Raw genomic sequence first — 22603 nt, forward strand, 5'->3', positions numbered from 1 at the left:
GAATGCCACAGCACATAAAGAAATCGCAAATCTTCGCCTATCAAAAGATTCTGCAAATGTCATTTGCATGTAGATTACATTGTTCTGGTGCCTAAGATTAGCCTGTGCCCCTCACTTATGAAAGGAATAAAATGCAGTTTTCTTTCCCTTTTAATTGATATTAAAAGTGTGTGTGTGGGGAGGGTTTAGTGGGCTTTGTTAGCCCTCAGAATGATGCCAAATTTAAAAACTCTGTTTTATATCCATTCTTAAACTTCTTAATTCATTTTTTCCATAGGCAACAAACTTACTTAAGCCCACAGAACACCATTAGGAAAATAAAAATTACCTTCTATACAAAAATCGTAACAACTTAGAGAAAAGAGAAGCAGAGGGGGAAAAAATTATGTTGCAAAGATATAAACCCTTGTCAAGTGAATTAGGAAGGAGAAGTCGAACAATTGAGGATGGAACTCTCGCTACAATGAATTGTTATATACCTTGAAGTCGTTTTTGTTGTGCTCCTTTTCGGAAAGGTTAGTAGTAGAAAGAGAACACAGCCGTGATACACTCGGGTTATTTATGCGTCTCAAATGCAACAGCAGCTCATGCTTGTTTGGTTATCACAGCCAGGCAATGCCATTTTTCTCCTCGCCCTTCTTATATTGGACAAACGGGATTTTTTTCTGTAACCCCCTGCTGGGAATATTTCATACTTTAAATGCATTCTGCCCCACCGGGTTAACATCTTAGTTCACTCCTAGTGGCATGTGACACATAATAAACCGTATGATTATAAGTGCCATCTTGTCATTTTGCTGTTCAGATCATCAGCTCCTTTGAAATTCCGCTGTGTGACAGACACTTTGGAAGCTGGGGGGCGGGGGGGCAGGTACCCTGAGTGGCACTGAGGATGAGTAGGGGGCCAAAATTCCATTGTGATCATCTTTCTGCATAACATTTGGCATAATTAGAAAAATGCTATTTTTAAAATTGAAGTTTTTAGTGCTTAGCAATAAGTGAAAATAATGAGAAGCTATTTTCACTTTTATGACTATCACACTAGACAGAATTCAGCTCTTGGAAAGTACACAGCTGAGTGGTGACACCTTGTTTTTTTCCCCTGGGATCAGACCTAACTTTAAGTTCTGAACACAGAAAGGGAGAATACTGGAGCTGAGAGTGTTCATTTGAAGCTGTTGGTATCATCCCCAAAACACATGCAGCAAACCCCTCATTAATGGTGACTGTTTAGGGAAGTCTTTTCTTCCTTTAACTCCATGACCCAGGCCACCCACCTCCCCCGTGTAGTGCTTATAATCACTGCATTATACAGAATTAAAACTCCAATCTCCTACAGAGTGGTCACTGACTTTCTAAATTACTCCTGCAATAAACTGTGGTAAAGGGAAATGTTCTCACCTAAAATTGCAGTTGGCACAAATGGGTCTGTCATACACCGTAAGCAGGTCAATGCAGAGAAAGTAAAAAGAGAAAGAACAGTAAATGATTGATGAATGCCCACCCCTGTTTTCCGCATAGAAAGCTGTAGAAAAGCATTGGGTTACAACATCTCAAACACAGTAAGCCCCTCAAGCACCAGGGATAGCAGAGAGAGGGCGGAGTGAATCTGACTGCTGAGGAGAGAGCAGAGAGGAGACAATGGAAAAATCTGTTACCTGGGTAATAGGAATTAGGCACCGACGTGCTCAGTGTATTTGTTTTCATTGTGAAGGATGATGGTGAAGACACAGCTGTAAACAAAAGAGAGGCTGGTCAGGGGCAGCAGACAGGTAACACACTCTGAACACACAATGCTCTGAGACCACCCGTGGTGACTCCATGCTAGCTAGGGTGACTCTGGGACTCACTGATGTCTATGTGGGAAATATCATCATTCCCAGATGTTTCTCAGTACTTACTTGTCCTTTAGAAGACAAGCAACCTTTTGCAACTTAAAGACTTTTCTTACCCCACAAATAAAGAGAAAGCCCACAACCACAGCCACCATTTTGGATAGAGAAATTCATCAGACTTCTGTTTTGACTTCTGCCCTTTGCTTATAGAAATCTGCTCTCAGGCCAAGCTGAATTTTACAAGTAAAAGTAGAAGAATGTGTCTACACGTGGCTTTTGGAGACTATTCCCAATGTTAATGTTCCCGTAGTTTGCTAAATCCTCTCCTTGCTCATATTTGGATATGCAGAGAACACTCCGCAATGCTTTATGAAAAATAAAGGTGGTGCTCCATGCGTGTTCCTTAGTCTTTTTAATCCTTACAAAAATGCTTTTCTTTAAAATATTCCTCTGAAACATTCAAGACTGAATTATTGCACTTCCTCTTCCTCCCTTTTATCAAGCAGGACAGTCAATCCCATCCAATTTATCTGATTTCATTAAAAATGGATATTTCCTATTTTTAAGAGACATTTTAAAACTCTCTTCATGGCTGACAGAGCCTTGGTAGAATAAATGCTTTTTTAAGTTAAAAAAAATCCTCTTCAAATGTATTAACTGATTAGTGTTTTTAAAACAGTTTAATTTCATTAAAGTATAAAGACTTGAAAGTTGCTCAAGGTGGTTAAACTTAAGTCTAAATCGTAACTCCTCTGATGTAGTTACATGATCTATTTGATGCTGAGTTCCTGATCAGGACACTCAAACACAATTATACCATTATATTTATGGGAAGCATGACCAAATCCCTGTGCATACTGGGTAATTATTCCGATGACATATTAATATATTTTAACTCTCCAGGAGCAGTCCATTTAGGACAGTGCATTTACCTGTGTTTATATTTTTAAAGAGTAGAATCAGTACGTGACAGAACAAGGACCAGAACTCAGGCTGCCTGCCATTTTACAGGTATTTTTATAAAATAGAAATGTATCATACTTATGATGCATGTTTATGGTAAGAAGTCTGGAAAAAGAGCACAATGGATGAAAGTAAGAATGAAAAAAATGAGTATCAATAAAATATGCCAGGGTCAGTGAGAATAAAGCCTTTTTATTACCTGCGGACATTTTTATGTGGTTGGTAAAGATGTGCACAGCAGATATAAAATAACTGTGTTTATTTTCACCTTCCAGTTAAAATATTTTAAAAATACTTTCATCTTCTAGCATAAAAATTAAACCCATTCCCACTGTCTGTATCTATTCTCCCCTTTTTACAGCATATTAAAGCAGATAGTGCAACTCATACTTGCTTTGCTGGAGAGATTAATCCCCACTCTCAAAACTGTGGTCATGCTTATTATTAAATTCTCCTATTTCATTTTTCCCCTTGTCTCATTTCTAAAAACTGCTCACTTCACAACTTCCAGCACTTTCTCCCAACCCCGAAAGATCTCATGCATACCCATACTTGTCATAGGTGTGGTGCTGGCAGCCTGGTGGTCTAAGGAACATCTTTCCTGAAGTTTTCCTCCCCAGAAACTGCTGTCTTATTTCAAAGACATTAAGAGAGTATTACGATATCTACCTCTAGGGTTGCTCCCGACAGATGAGAACTGATGAGATCTTATTGCTTAGAGTGGGAGGAAAATGGAAAGTCTACTGCTGTGTTCCTTCTGTTGGCTTTACTGAAGGGAGGCAAAAAATAACATCTAATAGCCAATCAGCTGTGGAAGCTCCATTGGCCTCTGTAGCAGTCCTCTGTACATGAACATTTTTGGATTTCCACACATACATTCACTTTCAAAAACGTAACTGCCAAATTAAACTTCCTGTCCAGAAGTGAATATTCTCTGCTGTTCAAACTTCAAACACCTAGAACAACTAAAGAAGATTCTTGCTTTTGGGGTGAGTGATTCCAAGTAAATTGATTCTTGAGGAATTTTACCATGAAATAGAAGATTTGGAACATTAATGGGTTATACTGGAAAATGAGAACGTATCTGTGTGGTCCCTTTCTAGGAACACCTGCTACTACAAACATTCTAATCCTGCGTGTGGTCAAAAGGGCTTCTCCAGTTCCAGCCCACAACAAATACATTATAGGTGGCTTTCTTATGGCAGTTGAATAAATTATACATATGTATTTTTAAATAAAAAACATAATATCTGCTACAAAAAAGCAGAGAGAATTCTATGAAAAAATGGGAAGGAGCTTGGGTACACTGAGACCCCACAGCTTCTACTGCCTGCACTGAAAATGACAAGAAACAGTAAAGAAAGAAGGCCAAGGATGAAAGCAACACTGCTGCCCTGCCCATTGGTGCCAAAGCAGCACCTGTGCGTGCTCCACTGGGCCATGTGTGCGTGTAGTACAAACTGATGTAGGAGGATAACGTGGGACAACTGCAGCCACTACAAGCAGAAAAATATGAGACTGAATTCGGAGACCGAATTAGCAGTGTGTAGGAGAAACACAAAGCTCAGGGACAGGCACGTGCGTTGACCACACTGTGATCTGGAAGAGGAGTGGAAGGGAGCTGCAGTACCACACTGACCACAGTGGGTATCAGGACACGAGCCCACACTGTCCAAACTGCTCCCAGTCGCCCCACCCCAGATGCCACTTCTGTGCTCCTCACAGCCACAAGGCCCACCAGCCTTTATGAATATTATGACCATTTTTTGGTAACAGGAATAGCTACACTTTAATTCCATCCCCATGCTGACCAGAATCCTGGTTATGCAGCTCAGGCCTGAGGCACAGATTTCACAGAGTAAAGAAACCCCCGACCTTGAGCTCGCCAAAGTGTCCCCTAAACCACAGAGTGAGGAGCCTCCCTCTGGTCTCCAAGAAGATTACCAGGGACAAAGCAACTACTCCTTTTGTGCTTGATATAATCAATCTAATTGCTAGTTTCCTAAAATAATGCCTTCTACCTGGATCACAGGTACGGGAAGGCAGCAGCTGAGGTTGGTTTACACACCTGGTGTGAAGTATAAGGCTTGTGAAGCTGAAATACAGTTTAATTAATTAATTGCCACTAACAGCCCTATAATAAAGGCAGAACCTGTCAGCTAAACAAATAAACAATCAACTTGCTACTGCCATTTGATGAACTGTTTTTATAACAGGCTTCCCGTGTGTCATTCCACAGCTGGAGAGTTTACAAATGGGATCTAAACAACAAGAAGGATGATGAGAAGCAGGTGCCTTCTTCCTCAAAAGAAGGAAATCTTGCAAAACCAAGGAGATGTATTAAAAGCCAAGAAGCATATACACTTACATCTCCCATTCAGATTGTGCGTGTCCATGAATGAGAAAGCCTCGTCGCAGTTTGTGCCCTGCTCGGCGTAGCTCTTGTCCATTGAGTTCACCATCACGGTCATCTCCTGTCGGGTGCTGCTCATGGTCTCTTTCCGCTTCTTGGCCAGTTTCCTTAGGATAAAGAATTCAATTATGTAGGCATGCATTTGAATGGGATACGGAGCTTCGGCATGTATATGGACAGATGTTCAGGAATAACATCTACTGAATTAATCCTATTCATTCAGAGATGGATGTATGGTGCCTTATTTGTAGCAAGCGTTCTGCCACGCTGCAGACAGAGACGAAAGATAGGTACTGTCTATCCTCAAAAAACAAAACAAAACAAAAAACCCCAAACAACCAGAAAGATAAAACGCCACAGCCAAAAACATTGTGTCTCCTATTATAAGCTAGATTAAAATGACCCATGATTCTAGTACAACACAATCATAATCTGCTAATTGTTACACTCCTAGAGTTATTAAGTTTTTATGAAATCATTGTCAACATCATCATATACAGTGTCAAAGACAAGACTTCCCTGAGTAAATATTTTCCAAGCAAACATGAAATAACAGATGAATCTCAAAGGCACATTGTTAAGACTAAAGAACAGAACTAGGGTGAGGAGTCAAGAATGTAGAATTGGAGTATGTGCATACAGGGAGCAGAACCTTACACAGAGCCTACAAAGCTCAGAGAGCTCAGGCCACAGGAGGATCGAAGGGAAGGTACTGAATTCTCAAAAGGCTGTTACCCTGTCCCAAATCCCAAATGAACCCAGATTAGTTCCCATCAAGCTTTGTCAACCCCCACAGAGCAGAAGGTTAAAAAACGTCGTGTTGCTGGGTTCCCTGGAAAGTTCAGCAGGAATGAGACTTCATTGCTCCCTCTTTCAGTGGAAGAGAATGAAAAAAAAGGCAGAGAGATTTCCAATTCTTTTGGAGACATAGGTTAATCCTGGCCTCTGCATCCTGCTCACTGATCACCAAAAACTCAACATCTAAAATTACTGACACCTGTACAAAAGCCGGAAGACCTTAAGGGAAACTAACACAAATAAACAGATAACACGAATTTTTATAGATCTTGCTACCAGACATTGTTTTATGTACGCAAGACAGAGAAGATTAGAATTAGAGACGCTTAAGGAGAAGGTATATAGTGAGAATGTTTAAGAACACCCACAGCACCCTAATACCAAAAATACTATGCTCTAAAATATTCTAATGGTGCCCAAGCACCTAACAGCACCTACGAAAGAAAACCGCACCTCCTTCTAGTAAATCATCTTGACACTGATTGACCTAGGATACAGAATTTAAAATGAGCCACATAATCAAAATTACACCCATATGAGGTGATTGCTAATGCAACGTAAGGCACTGACAACATAAGACCATATGGACAATCTTTATTATCATTTCTAAATGACACATAATCCAAATGCTTTCTTGCCTGTAGTTACGATAATATTTTAATTTCATACTTTGAAGGCAGAAGGGTTTCATTAATAAGTTGCCTTTTTATTGCTAAAAGTTGTTGGAAAAAAGACACATTTTTAAACAGAAAAAATGAAAATCACTTATAACATCTCTGACAGTGTTAAAGTTACAAAGATTTTGAACGGTGAGCCAGCGTGACTCCTCTGGGCACTGACACCCTCCTCTCTTGCCTCGTGGGGATCATGATCATCCCTTCTAGAGCCTCTCTCCTCCAAGCTAGCCATGCTAGTTGAGCCTGGATGTTCTCAACACATGTTCTGGACAGCGGCAGCACCGGACTCCGACTCCATAGCCGCACTTACAATAATACATTTTCTCTTCACTTCTGAATCTGCCAGATCACTGGAAAAACATTCTCAGGCCAGGTCTCCTCAGGAACACTCAAGTGGAGGACTGAGAGAATTAGCTCCATAATTCAGGCAAAATGCCTTCTTTTTGCTTGAATTTCTTTGAATTGCTTTGGATTGATTTATGCCAGTAATTGCCTCAATATTCTTTTTTGTTCTGCCTATAAAAAGAAGCATTGTGAACTTTACTAGGTTTTCCTCTTTGCCTTTTCTTGCTTGAATTCCTCTAATCCTAAAGGTTAGGAAATGACAGGTACTGTGCTTCTTGTGTGGGTGGCTGGGAGGGATACATGTGCCAATAAAAGCTATGCTTGTACTGGGAAAAATCTTTCTCCTTTCTAATCCTCCACATGCATAAACTAATTTCAGTGATGTCACACTAATCACTTCATTGCTGATCTTTAAGTACAAAAGAAGCCCATAAAGACTGTGAGAGAATGCTCACATCAAACAAAGGTCCAGGCAGACACAGCAGCTTTAAGCTCATATCCACAGGACATACTGTATGTCTGTGAACCACCTTCTAAACCCAGTTCTCAATGTCTTCTGCAAGCCTTCATGCATTAACCCTACACATTAGACACCTTTTTACTTTCAGCAGATGTCACAAACACGAATGTCTCCCTGGGACCAGGCAAGTAATGTAAGTGGAGGAAGCCCATGTAAGACAGTAAGGCGTTGTGGAGAGCTGGAGGGGAACAGTAACTCAGCTCCTGCACACTGATGCCCCAAGGAAGTCCAAGTCGTTTCCAGTTTCAGGAGAAACTAGACCACACTTTATATCAACTCTTAATTTTCAAGTGTTGTCAAATAATTCAAATTTAAAAATAAATCACTACATAGCCCAAATAAAACACGTTTGTGGGCAGTTTTGTTTTCCACCAATAACAGCACTTTGGAAATGCCATTGTATTGGAATTGAAGGAAGTTACAACTTACAATATAATTATCACCAAATTGCTTAATTTTTAATTTAAACTTTTAAATTTTTGTTGAGACAGTCTCATTTTGTCATCCCAGGCTGGAATGCAGTGGCACCTTCTTGACTGACTGTAGTCTCCGCCTCTCAAGTTCAAGTGATTCTCATGCCTCAGCCTAACAAGTAGTTGGGACTACAGGCGTGAGCCACCACACTCAGCTAATTTTTTTGTTTTTTTTGTTTTTTTTTTGTATTTTTAGTAGAGGCGGGGTTTCGCCATGTTGGCCAGGCTGGTCTCAAACTCCCGACCTCAGGTGATCCACTTGCCTCAGCCTCCCAAAGTGCTGGGATTATAGGCGTGAGCCACCAGGCCTGGCCACCAAATTGTTTTCAAATACGCGTCATCTGCCACCCCCAAATTCAATATGCTTTGAAAACCTTTACTAGTGCCTAGCCAACGCTTTACACAAAGCTGTTGACACAGGGACAGAAAGTGAGCACGTGCTGTAGGAAAAATGATGCTGACAGACCTGCTCCATGCGGGCTGCCACAAACTTTCAATGTATAAAAAATACAATATACGCAAAAGAGCCATAAAGTGAAGCACAATAAATCAACGTATGCCTGTACAGGTCAAATACCCTCGTCCATAACTACAGATGACTGAAAAGGGTTATATCAAGAAAGAGACTCAGTTAGGACTGTGGATAAATAACAGTTTGTTTCTCTCTTTTTCTTTCTCCTTGTTTTGAGCCTCGTGTTTCAGATGCTACTTTTTTCAAGTGAAAACCTGGAACACTATCAGCTTTGTAAACTTAATGAAATAAAGTCTTTTGCGTAGGAAAACTACAGTTGAAACAATTTTCTTTGCAATCTTATGTAAGGACACAAGTAAATTTACTTTCCATTTTGATTTACAACAAATGGTTTGCCTAAAATATTTTAATTTCCAATATCCAAACCTGCACTGCATGAATCTCAAAGGCCCTTAGTAATTAAAATAAATTAAAGGTTGTTACCAATGTCTATAAACAGACCACAAAAAAATTACAGAAAGGACTTGGTGGTTTCTAGTCTGGCCTGAAAGGAGCTTAGAAGTCATAACTTTTTCCTAACAGTAAGTCAAAGCTGAAAAAACGGAAAATTAACAAATTTTCTTAGATGTGTTGGAGAACTGAGGTCACAGGACAAACTACTGCCCCTCAGATTGGAGAGACCAAAAGGTAAATACAGAGAATCACAACTTACTGGAGCTGAACTTCACGAGCAGAAACCTCTGTGAGAGCCAGAACCTGGCCAGGAAAACCTAAACTGTAGCTGACAAACTGCTGGAGCTCAGTATGGACATGTCTCAGAGGTAAAAACTCCGGGGGAATAAGTTTCAAGGGGGCCCACACATTTTTTTGTGAGTTTTACCTCCAGGACCCCTACCAAGTTTTCACAGAGATTTGAGACAAATCCCCTCAGGCTGCCAGCAAGAAGCAGTGGAAAGCACTTTGAAATATGTCAGCACGTTTATTCTGTTCTTAACAAAGCCTGCTCTTAAGAGAAGCTATATTTACTAGCACCTAACCTGCCAGAGTTTTGTCAGAGCCTAACTGACCTGGGGGAAGAAATACAACTCCAACCCACATTAGCCATCCTATTCCAACTAACGGTGGGGGACAGGGATACTGAGAAGTATTTGTGAAGTCCACAGTCCAGAGGCACAGGTTCACTATAGACTAAGACCTAATCATATGACTGTAGAGCGCCTCCCCCACCCCCACACCTTACACCATTTTACTAAAGGCCTATTTACCACAGTTCCTGTTACTCAATACATCATGTGTAGCTTCACGAAGAAAAACACAAAACAGTGCGAAGAGACCCAGCAAACAACAGAACCAGACTCTGATATGGCAGAGGTGTTGGAATTAACAGAGTGGGAATTTTAAACAACTACGATTAGTACACTAAGAGTGCTAATATCTAATGAATAAAGTAGACAGCATGCAAGAACAGATAGGTAACATAAGTAGAGAGACGGAAATTCTAAGAAAAGCAAAAAAGAAATGCTAGAGACAAAAAACGCAGTAATAGAAATGAAAACGCCTGTGACAGTTCATTAGCAGACTGGAAATGGTGGAGAAAAGAATCTCTGTGCTTGCAGATGATCTCAGTAAAAACCTCCAAAACTGAAAAGCAAGAGAAAAAAGACAAACAAACAAAAAGCAGAACAAAAGCACACACAACATCAGAATATCCCCAAACCATGAGACAACTACAAAAGGTGCAACTTACACGTAATGGGAATACAAGAAGGAGAAGACAGAAAGGAACAGAAGAAATATTTGAAGCAATAATAACTATTTCCTCAAACTCATGTTTAAAGCATGTCATTTATCTTCCAAACATTTTGGAGTTTTCCAGCTATTTTTCTATTACTGATTTCTAATTTTACCAAACCACAGATCCAGGAAGCTCAGAAAACACCAAACAGGATAAATGCCAAAAAATCTACACCTAGTAATATCATATTCAAATTGCAGACAATCAAAAATAAAGTCTTAAAAAAAATCCAAGGGGGGAAAAGCATTTGACTTCTAGAGGAGGAAGGATAAGAATTACATTGGACTTCTCAGAAAGCATTCAAACAAGAACAAAGTGAAGTGAAATATTCAATATGTTGAAGGAAAAAGCCACCAACCTAGAATTCCGTATCCTGTGAATTTATCCCTCAACAGTGAAGGAAAAATAAAGACTTTCTCAGATAAAAATTGAGGGAATCTGGGCCGGGCACGGTGGCTCACGCCTGTAATCTAGCACTTTGGGAGGCTGAGGTGGGCAGATAACTTGAAGTCAGGAGTGCGAGACCAGCCTGGCCAATGTGGTGAAACCCCATCTCTACTAAAAATACAATTAGCCAGACATGGTGGTGCATGCTTGTAATCTCAGCTACTCAGGAGGCTGAGGCAGGAGAATCACGTGAACCCGGAAGGCGGAGGTTGCGGTGAACTGAGATAATGCCATTGCACTGCAGCCTGGGCAACAAAAGCAAAACTCTGTCTCAAAAAAAAAATATTGAGGGAGTCTGTTGCCAGTAGACCTGCTGCCTTGTACAAAATATTAAAAAGTTCTTCAGAGAGAAGAAAAATAATAGATCAGAAACTTGGATCTACAAAGAAAAAGGAAGAACATGAGAGAAGGAATTAGTAAAAGAAAAGATTTTTTAAAATTCTTAATTGATATAGCAGAAAGAAGTTTGTTCAAAATAATAATAGCAACAAAGTATCTGATGATTAACAAAGTATCTATAATCTGATGATTATAGATAAGTGAAATGGGTAACAGTGATAAGGAACAGGAGAGGAAAATGGAATACTTTGCTATTATAAGAATTTTCACTACCTGTGAAGTGGTACAGTTTTATTTGAAAGTGGACTTGGACTAGCTATAAACAGATGTGAACCCTAGGGCAACCACTGAAAAAAGTAACAAAACATTAAACTAATAAAGAAGACAAAATGGGATAATATAAAATGCTCCACTAAAACCAAAAAAGGCAGTAAAAGAGTGGGAGACACAGGAACAAAGAAAGAATAAGAGCAACAAATAGAAAACAGTAATAAAAAAAAAAAGATATCCAATGTTATCAATGATCATTTAAATGTCAGATTACACGTGGCTCATGCCTATAATCCCAGCACTTTGGGAAGCAGAGGCAGGTGGATTGCTTGAGCTCAGGGGTTCCAGACCACCCTGGGCAACATGGTGAAACCCTGTCTCTACCAAAAATACAAAAATTAAACAGGCATGGTGGTGCATGCCTATAGTCCCAAGGACTCGGGAGGCTGAGCTGGGAGGATTGCTTGAGCTCAGGAGGCAGAGGTTGCAGTGATCCAAGATTGCACCAGTTCACTCTAGCTCGGGCAACATAGTGAGAACCCATCTAAAAAAAAAAATAAATAAACCAATGAAAAGGTAGATTATCATATTAAAACACACAATTCGACTACATATGATCTACAATAAACGTATTTAAATACACATAGATGGAGAAAAATGTACCATGCTAACACTAATCAAATGAAAGCTGGAATAAGCTACATTAAATTCAGACAGAGCAGACTTTAGAGCAAAAACAATTACCAGGGATAAAGAAAAGCATTACATAAGAATAAAAGGGTCAATTCTTCGAGAAGACATAAAATTTTTTAACGTGTATGCACCTATAACATAGTGTCAAAATATGTGAGGCAAAAGGTGATAGAATTGCAAAGAGAAATAGATGAATCCACATCTATAGTTGGAGACTTCAGCCCTTCAGTCAGTAATGGACAGCTCAGCAGGCAGAAAATCAGTAAGGACATGGTTGAATTCAAGAGCACCCATCAATCAACTGGATATTACTGACATCTTAAGAATCCTTTATCTGCCAGCAGCAGAATACACATTATATTCAAGCTTGCAGGGTACATTCACCAGATAGACCGCATCATGAGCCATTAAACACAGCTTAACAAATTAAAAAGAACAGAAATCATACAACATCTGCTGTTAGACCACAATGGAATTAAATTAGAAATCAGTAACATGAAAATGGCTGGAAAAATCCCTAATACTTGGAAGATAAAAGGTGCATTTTAAATAACACATAGGTCAAAAAAGAAATCTGAAGAGAAATTTTAAAAATATTTTGAACTAAATTAAAATTAAAATACAACTTATCAAAATTTGTGGTATGTAGCAAAAGAGGTGCTTAGAGAGAAATTTGTAGCACTGAATGCATATATTAGACAAAAAGAAACATCTAAAACCAATAATCTAAGCTCTCACCTAAGGAATCTAAAAAAAAAGATAAAATTAAATCTAAAGAAGGCAGAAGAAAACAAAAAAAAATTAGTGCAGAAATCAATGAAACAGAAACAGGAAATCAATAGAAAAAATAATTAACAAAACCAAAAACTTGTGGAAAGACTAGTAAAATTGATGCACCTCTAGCCAGGCTAAAAAAAAAAAAAAAAAAAAAAGGAAGGTACAGATTACTCATATTAGAAATGAAAGAGGGGACATTATTACAGATCCCACAGACGTTAAAAGGATAACAAAGAATATTATGAACAAGTCTATACCTACAAATTTGATGACCTGGTTGAAATAGAGCAGTTCCTTGAAAGGTGTAATCTGCCAAAACTCACACAAGAAGAAACAGACAATCTCACTAGGCCTCTAGCTATTAAAAAATTGAGTGAATAATTAATAACTTATCAAAACATGAAGCACCAGGCTCAGATGGTTTCACTGTTAAATTCTACCAAATATTTAAGGCAATCATACCAGTTCTCTAACATGTCTCCCAGAACATAGAGAATACTTCCTAGCTCATTCTAAAAGGCCAGCATTTCCCTAATACCAAAACCAAAGACATTACAAAAATAGAAAACTACAAACCATAATTTCTCATGAAAACTGATGCAAAAATCTTCAACAGAGTATGGCAAACTGAATCCAACAACTTCTAAAAATAATTATATACCATGACCAAGTAGAATATATTTCAGGTATGGGAGGCTGGTTCAACATCTGAAACTCAAAAAATGCAATCCATCACATTGACAGGCTATGGAAGAAAAGTCAGATGGTCATATTAATAGATGGAGAAAAAGATTTGACAAAATCCAATACCCAGTCGTGATAAATGCTTTCAGCAAAGTAGGAATAGAGGGGATCTCCCCTCAACTTGATTAAAAAAAAGATCTACTAAAACGCTATAGCTAACATTATACTTAACGTTGCGAAAATAAAAGATTTCCCACAAATATCAGGATCAAGGCAAGAATGTCCTCTCTCACCAATACTTTTCAATATTTTCTTGGAAGTCTCAGTTAACTAATGACATAAGACAAGAAAATGAAACAAAACATCAACAGGTTAAAAAGGAATGAATCAAACAGTCTTTGTTCACAGATGACATGATTGTTTGTGTAAAAAATCTGAAAGAACCAACAAAATAAGCTCCTAGTACTAACAAGCAAAAGTAGCAAGATTGCAGGATACAAGGTTAATATACAAAAGTCAATACTTTCATATATACCAGCAATGAGCAATTGTAATTTGATATTAAAAACATAATACCATTTACATTAGCATCTCCAAAAGTGAAATAATTAGGCATAAATGTAACAAATATATACAAAAACTCTATGAGGAAAACTGTAAAATTCTGATGAAAGAAATCAAAGAACTAAGTAAATGGAAGATTTAATATTGTCCACATGTCAATTCTTCCCAAATTGATCTATAGATTCAGTGCAATCCTAATCAAAATTCTAGAAACTTATTTAGGGTTAAGAACAAACTGATTCTATATGGAGAGGCAAAAGACCCAGAATAGCCGACACAATACTGATTAGAAAAAAGTTGGAAGATTGATACTACCTGACTTCCAGACTTACTATAAAGCTGCAATAATCAAGACAGGGTGGTATTGGTGAAATAAGAGACAAACAGATCACTGGGACAGAAGAGAGAGAACAGAAAGAAACCTACATAAATATGATCAACTGGCAAAGAAGCAAGGGTACTACAATGGACAACGAATGGTGGTGGAACAACTAGACATCCACATGCAGAAAAATGAATCTAGACACAGGCCTTACACCCTTTACAAAAATTAACTCAAAATGGATTATAGACCTAAATGTGAAAGGCAAAACTAAGAAACTCCTAGAAAATAACATAGGAGAAAATCAAGATGACCTTGGATAGGGCAATGACTTTTCAGATAAAATATTAAAGGGATGATCCATGAAAAAAAATTGGTAAGATAGACTTCTTTCAAATAAAAATTCCTGCTCTGTGAAAGACACTGTCAAGAGAGAAGCCACACACTTGGAGAAAATATTTGTAAAGACATATCTGGTAATGGACTGGTATCCATAATGTACAAATAACTCTTAAAACTGAACAAGAAGAACACAAACAACACGAGTAAAAATGGGCCGGAGACCCTGACACCTCACCAAAGACATACAGATAGCGATTGAGCATATAAAAAGATGCTCTGCACCATATGTTATAAGGAAAATGCAAATCAGAACAAGATACCACCATACATCTGTTTAAGGCCAAAATCTAAAAAACACTGACATCACCAACTGCTGGCAAGAATGTGGAGCAACAAGACTCCTCATTCATTGTTGGCAGGAATGCAAAAGGACATAGCCACTTCGAAAAACAGTTTGCGCCGGGCACAGTGGCTCACGCCTGTAATCCCAGCACTCTGGGAGGCCGAGGTGTGTAGTGAGCCGGCAACGGGATTGTGACTAGCTCAGCATTCCACTGGAGGCTACACGATCAAACAGCAAACTGTTTATCATGAAAGCAGGATGTGGACAAACTCAAAATGTGCTTGTTGCCAAAAGGTTTGCCATCACTTCCTGGTGCCGGGCTCCTTGAAGTCATCTCCTGAGACATGTAGTACCCACGGTTCGAGGAATGCAGTCTCACAAGCCTGCTGTGAACCAAATGGCCGACTGACAGTTACCTGACAACCACCAGCTCCTTGCTATCTCTTCTGCCTAATAAATATGGAGGGCTGTGTAAAGCTCAGGGCCCTTGTTCACTAGGAGCAAGGTGCCCCCTGACTCCTTCTACCAAATATACTCTTTTGTCTTTGTCTTCTATTCCCACGTTCGTCCTCCTTTGTTCTGTCCAATATAGGGTCGTGGGGAGAGTCATAAAGGTGGGCGGATCATTTGAGGTCAGGAGTTTGAGACCAGCCTTGCCAACATGGTGAAACCCCATCTCTGCTACTTGTTACTTAGCAGGCTGAGGCAGGAGAATGGCTTGAGCCTGGGAGGCGGAGGTTGTAGTGAGTCAAGATCGCACCATTGCACTGTCCCTGGGTGACAGAGTGAGACTCCATCTCAAAAAAAAAAAAAAAAAAAAAAAAAAAAAGAAAAGAAAAACAGTTTGGCAGTTTCCTACCACACTAACATACTCTTCCCATATGATCCAGCAGTTAAGCTCCTTGGTATTTACCCAAAGGATTTGAAAACTTGTGCTCACACAAAACTTCCATAGAGATGTTCATATTAGCTTTATTCATAACTGACAATTTGGAAGAAACCAAGGTGTCTGTCCTTCAATAGGTGAATGGCTAAACTGTGGTCCATTTAGACAATGGAATATTGTTCAGTGTTACAAAGGAATAAGCTACCAAGCCATGAACACACATGGAGGAAACTTAAGCGCGTGTCACTAAGTGAAAGATGTCAATCTGAAAGGCTACATAATGGCAAAAACTGCTATTGCTTTTGCACCGACCAAATATTTTATTATTCCAACTACATAACACTCTGGAAGAGGCAAGACGATGGAGACACTAAAAGGATTAGTGATTGTCAGAGGTTAACGGAAAGGGAGGGATAAACGGGCAGAGCACAGAGGAGGTTCTGGGCTGTGACCTTATTTATATGATACTCTAATAAAGGATGCATGTCATTATAGAGTTGTCAAAACCCATAGTAGGTGCAATATGAAGAATGAACCCTGATGTGAACTATAGCCTTTGGTGATAATGATGTGGCAATACAGCCTTACGGATTACGATAAATAAGGATACTGTGTGTGTGTGTGTGTGTGTGTGTGTTGGCAGGAGGGTGTCAGGAACTATATGGGAACTCCGTATTTTCTGCTCATTTATGTTGTGAAACGAAAACTGCTCTAAAAATACAGTTTATTAAACATTGCAATACTGTTTAGAAAAATAATTGGAGGGAGAAAAATTGTCATAGCTCGAAAACTGTAAAGTAGAATAAAGGTAGGACAGGAGAGAAATGTGTGGGGTGAATTCAAATTAAAGGAATGGTTATTATACTCTACTATTTCTGAATATTTCTTTTCTAGAGTAAAAATTTTTTAAAGTATGAAATGGAAATAAGGGAAATGGAAGAAAAACCTCTTGGCAAGTTATTATGTTTATGATGGGTATGAATCATAGCCAATAAAGAAACCATGGTGAAGAATGAAGTCTTCAGCAATGTGTCCTATGGGAGAGCTGCAGGACAAATTGCTGCCAACTAGGAGAACAAATTGCCACCTGGCTGGAAGGAAGAAGAAATCACTCCTCCAATTTCCCGCTCTGAAACTGGACTGAGTGGTAACTGGAGAGGAGCAGGATGGACGGGCCCGTCTGCCATGGGTATCAGTGGATTCAATACGGATGCTCCTCACAGTCCTGGTCTAGTGCCATTCAAGGTCACAGGCCATGGTTCCCCAGAGCCTGATTGCCCCCACCCTCTGTGATAGACCCTGGCATGCTAGGTTATGTCAACAAATGGTCACTGGGGAAATGCTTGTTAGCACTGAGCCGAAGATCACTGTTGGCCACAGAAAAGGTGTTTTTCAAAACTACAGGGATGGCAACACACACGGAAAGGTAAATCACACATGGACTAAGAATGAAAGGGTAAATGGCTCTATGGTCCTGGCATCTACAATTAAGTGTGTGCTTAGACTTAAGGGCTGCAGTAGGAGCTGGAACCAAGAATAAGTGTTTATTTTTTATTAAAGAAGGGATGAAATTATTATTGGTTTAGTCAAACAATGCATATATTATACCAAATTACAAGATCCAGTTAAATAAACCAGAATGAATAAGAGGTTGTCACGTTAAAGATGGATCTGTAAGAATTAGCAGTTCATGCTGCATTTAAAGGTAAAATTTTAAGAAAAAACATAGTGGTCTGACATTTAATTATTTCAATTCAAAAGAACTAGCACGGCAATAGTTGACAGCAACACAACATGAAAATAATAATTACAAAAAATTTATGTAAGACTTCAGATTAGCCATGCCAGGCACATTATGTTCATTAATTCATTTAACTCTTACAACAGCCCAGTGAGGAAACTGCCATTATTATCCCTATCTTCCAGAGAAGGAAACTGAGGCACAGTGGTGCTAAGCTGTCCACGGCCACATGGCTAGAGAACTTTAGACATCTGGCATTGTTTTCCCATGTTGAGATGAAATGATCCTGGGAATCTGGAATCTATTGGCATCATTAGCTACACTTGTGGTTGCTCATGTCTGGACACTGTCCATAAAGATCCCAGCTTGGACTTTATAGCTTTTGACCGAGGTGAAAGTATTCTTCTAACATCGCTAACTGTATCATCACTTAAGAAGTCCACACTCTTAGAGACAACACACTACAGCGCACACTACCTACCCCGCCACTCTCTGTTCTTCATTCACTAGTTAACAGACATATGTTTATCACAAAAAAAGTTTGTTCTTTTTTTTTTAAGACAAGTCAGGGTTTTTATCTTTGTTGGGTCTCTGTTGTAGAGTTCACCTCTTTACGCCATGGGATTAGATCAAATGACAGACTGAAGGACTCTCAGAAAGGCTGATAGGCTAAAAAGAAACCAGACAGGAGGACTTGGGTATGTATCTTCCTACCTCGCCAATTGAGAAATGGGTACAGATTTTATTCACATATCGCTTTAGGCTACAACTTTATTTCGGATGACCTAGTGGTAACAACGCCACACAATGAGCCACTGGTGAGGAAGGGTGTCTGCAAATGAACTTGCACCAGGACAAAAGAAGTAAAGAGCTGTGTGGATCTCTTTAGCAAGTAACTGTCAGGATCTGTTGGTATATGTGTGTATACACGCATTATATAACCATGTGTACTTCACGGTGAAGTATATTATACAAATATAATAAATAATATAACAATAATAGTCATATTATATAAATATAATAAAAATTAGTCTTTCTCAAACTTACAAGTTGAAAATCAAATATTTGGAAAAGATTGGCTTTCTTTTAAAACAGGTTGAAATAACATGTATTACCATCTATGATCACTTCAAAACCATTACACAAATGTCTTGCATGATAGTCATTAAGTTATAATAAACAAGAGAATCATAATGATGTTATTTATGGCAACAAAGTTCAAGGAATCATAAGTTAAACCAACATGTGAGATTATAAAAAACACCCAATATCCTTATATATTAAATAATTTTTATTTTCAGAACTAAAAAAATTTAGAAAAGAGCCTGCTGTTTTCTGGAGAGGGCATGAATACTAAAGTTTTCTAACTGTAGAGTGTTCAGTGGATCAAAAGGAAACGTTTTCCTACTCTAATCTCAAAATAATCTCTGGTTAGTAAGCATTATCCTTATGTGCTTGGAAGCCATTGTTTTTGTTCTTACCCAACAGGTATTTTACTATGCTCCTGGGCAAACATCATGTGCCAGCTGGGTGAGGGCAGAGTTTTATGCCTCTTCTATTCTAACATCTCCTGGTAGAAAGTGCCTGGCATGTGGTAGGCACTCACCAAACATTTGTTTGTTCTTATTCTGCTTGTCTGATTAATCTTAATACCTTATTTCCTGATCATAAAAAATATATGATAAACATAATTGTGCATAAGACAGAGGCATGACAGACAGACAGAAGGACACTGACTGATGCATGTCTAATGACCCTGAAGATTCCAGCTCAGTGCTTGGTGACAACTCACACATTTCATGGCTTAATCCTGTGGTCTACCACTTTTCAAGTTGTTGAAAGAAAAAGACCTTGGAAGTTGAAAACACCTAACCACTTCATAGGTATATATGTTTTATTTCTGAATTTTTCTTTTTCTTTTTGAGACGGAGTCTTGCTGTGTCACCAGGATGGAGTGCAGTAGTGCGATCTTGGCTCACTGCAACCTCCACCTCCCAGGTTCAAGCGATTCTCCTGCCTCAGCCTCCCAAGTAGGTGGGACTACAGGTGCATGCCACCATGCCCAGCTAATTTTTTTTTTTTTTTTTTAGTAGAGTTGGGGTTTCACCATGTTGGCCAGGATAGTCTCGATCTCCTGACCTCGTGATCCACCCACCTTGGCCTCCCAAAGTGCTGGGATTACAGGTGTGAGCCACCGTGCCCAGCCTATTTCTGATTTTTTCTAAGTGATAAAGAGAAATAAAAAATATACATACACACACATATACATATATTTTAAAACAACTTCGTTTATAACTTGAGTTTAACATTATTCATATAACAATATAACAGCTCTGGAAAAAAGCCTTTGGGTCGATCTTGAAATGCACTTAATCATCACTGTCTCTCATTACATATCTGGCTGGGGCACCTTCCCTAAGTCCTTTGGATATCGTTCCCACCAAGGAAAAACATGAGCTGTTTCCTCCTTTCCCTCTCATTTTCTATCAGTCCCTGAGCCTGCAGCAGGAGTGCCCCATGTGGATCAGTTCCACGGTGTTTTTAGTGGGTTCCTCTGAACACACACTGTGGCAAGACCTGCACGTACGAGGCATTCTGCCCTCCAAGATCCACCTGCAAATAGATCCCTCCTGAAAAACACCCTCCTCTTGGGAGTAACCCACAGCTCACGTGGGCGCCTAACGCCATTCTCCAAACCAATTGAAGATTTTAAAACACTGAAATAAGTCAGCCATAAAAATAATAGATGTAGTATCTGTCATCCTTAGTAATATTTTGTTTAGTTTTATTTCTCACATCACGGCAATATGAATCCAGAGGGACTGGAACCAGGGATGGTGCAAGAAATATGAAACTGGTACAATCCATAGTCAAGCAAGATGGGAATAAAGTGACATTAGTGATAGTGGGTCCCCACTCACAGCTGGCTCATGCTGCTGAATTCCACATGTGCACATTACCTGGAAATTTAATGGTTTCAAAAATGTCACTCTGCAGCAAGATTAAATTGGTATACTGTTGATCCTCTATCAGACTACAGATATAAGTGAGAAAGAGGAATTTTTAATGCATGTCATATTGGAACACTACCTCCACTTTCCTCCTGATGATGTTTGTTAAACTCACTAAAAAAATTTTGGAATGTCTCTATCTAATAAAAACAAGGCAAGCCACTGATGTCTGCACATAGGACAATGAGGGCCTGATAAAATTGCAGATTCTGGATCCCACTGTAAGTACTGACATTATAAAATCCAAGTGACCCCTTGGATGTGCAGAATTAGGTATTCAAGAATCTCATAAACACAAAGGATGAAAAATTTTTTTAAAAGACCTTTCTATTCTAAGTTCAAAATATAGATGTTGATTAATTTATGTGTGAGTAAATACCTCCTGTTTGTTAAGGAGCCCTGGTAACTGGCATGGAAAGCAGTAACTAAGAGAGGTTGCTTCAGCTGCATGAATGATAGCCCAGAAAGGGATGTCCCTCTTTGGAGGACCCAGATCCCATTCACTGGGCAGAATGGTCTCCTGAAGGCATCCACCTACTAATCTTGAAACCTGTGAATATATTTTATTTGGTTGGTGCATAAGTAATTGTGGTTTTGCCATTAAAAGTAATGACAAAAGTTGCAATTACTTTTGCATCAATCTGGTACATTACTTGGCAAAATGAAATTAAGGTTGTGGTTGGAACTGAGGTTGCTAATAAGTTAACTTTAAGAAAGGAAGATCATCCTAAATTATCCAAGTGGGCCAGTGTTATCACATGACACCTTAAGAGGCAAAACAGCAGGTCAGAATGATGGGTGTGAGAAGCACTCAACCCACCCTTCCTGTCTTTGGAGATGAGGAAGGGGCCACAAGCCAAGGAATGTGGGTAGTCTCCAGAAGTGGAAAAAAGGCCAGGAAATGGATTCTCTCTTACAGTCCCAGAAAGGAACATAGCCCTGCTGACACCTTCACTTTAGCCAAGCAAACCCTGTGTCAGACTTCTAACCTACTCAACTATAAGATAATTATGTCGCTTTAAGCCACTAGGTTTGTAGGAATTTATTTACAGCAGCAACAGGAAACTCATACAAGGCATATAATCAAAGAGTATTCAGAATTTTAATATTTTATTACCTATAGGCATTTCTGTGGTCATTTGACTAACCATTTGGCTTTTCTAAAACACCTATCGATCAACAATTCTTTCCAAAACAGGCCTACATTTTCTTGTTAACTTATCCTAAACAACTGTCACTTTATTGTAAAAAATGCCTTTTTCTCCTAGGAAAAATACAAAAATCACACTTTAAAGATCTTTAGCCCTGATTCTGAATTTCTTGTTTCACAGATATAGATCTCAAGATGAACTAGCTATACTGCAGAACTTGAGTACACTGGTAGTGAAAGGTTCTTACTTCTTAATAAGAATGTAGGAAGCAAATAATTTGGCCTTTACATGCTATTTACTTCTGTGTGTGTATGTGTGTGGGGGGATATTGGGGGTTAGGTGGGAATGATGGGGAACAGAAGGGATTATTTTTTAAAAAATTAAAACGAAATCTCAAAAGTATCACCAAAGTTGTGTTATGTTAATGAAGTGATGCATTTTTCCCCCCACACATTTGTCAGCATTTGCTATCTGTTACACAAATGTTCATCAATCGGATGGATAAAAAGATGGCATCTTATCATTCGTTGATTTGCATATACTTGATTATATGTGAGGCTTCACATCTTTTCAAATGTTATTCAGCCTATATTCCTGTTCTGTAGCTGTCTGTTTATATATTATATCCCTTTTTCTATTGGGTTGTTATTTTTGGTTGATGTCTACATATTCATTACATTTAGGCGACTGATACTTTGACATATAAATATTAGAAATGTTTTCTCCTAAGCTATGGCTTGTT

The 22603-nt window shown here is 38.8% G+C and overlaps 1 protein-coding gene across 4 annotated transcripts in view; it reads right to left on the reverse strand.

Moving 5' to 3' along the window:
- The window catches only part of PTPRM (protein tyrosine phosphatase, receptor type M), an 840737-nt gene that overhangs the window by 159001 nt on the left and 659133 nt on the right, over nucleotides 1–22603 (reverse strand). For 2 of the 4 annotated variants that reach the window (XM_025365055.1, XM_025365054.1), the window contains 3 exons: nucleotides 5167–5318; nucleotides 1659–1733; nucleotides 1402–1428 (listed from right to left, as the gene is read on the reverse strand). In XM_025365055.1, coding sequence (XP_025220840.1) covers nucleotides 1402–1428; nucleotides 1659–1733; nucleotides 5167–5318 — 254 coding nt within the window. The remainder of the gene's footprint in view (nucleotides 1–1401; nucleotides 1429–1658; nucleotides 1734–5166; nucleotides 5319–22603) is intronic. The other 2 variants (XM_025365057.1, XM_025365058.1) reach the window with 1 other exon arrangement.

The sequence above is a fragment of the Theropithecus gelada genome, chromosome 18 (genome assembly GCF_003255815.1).
Source record: "Theropithecus gelada isolate Dixy chromosome 18, Tgel_1.0, whole genome shotgun sequence".
Classification (NCBI taxonomy): Eukaryota; Metazoa; Chordata; class Mammalia; order Primates; family Cercopithecidae; genus Theropithecus; species Theropithecus gelada.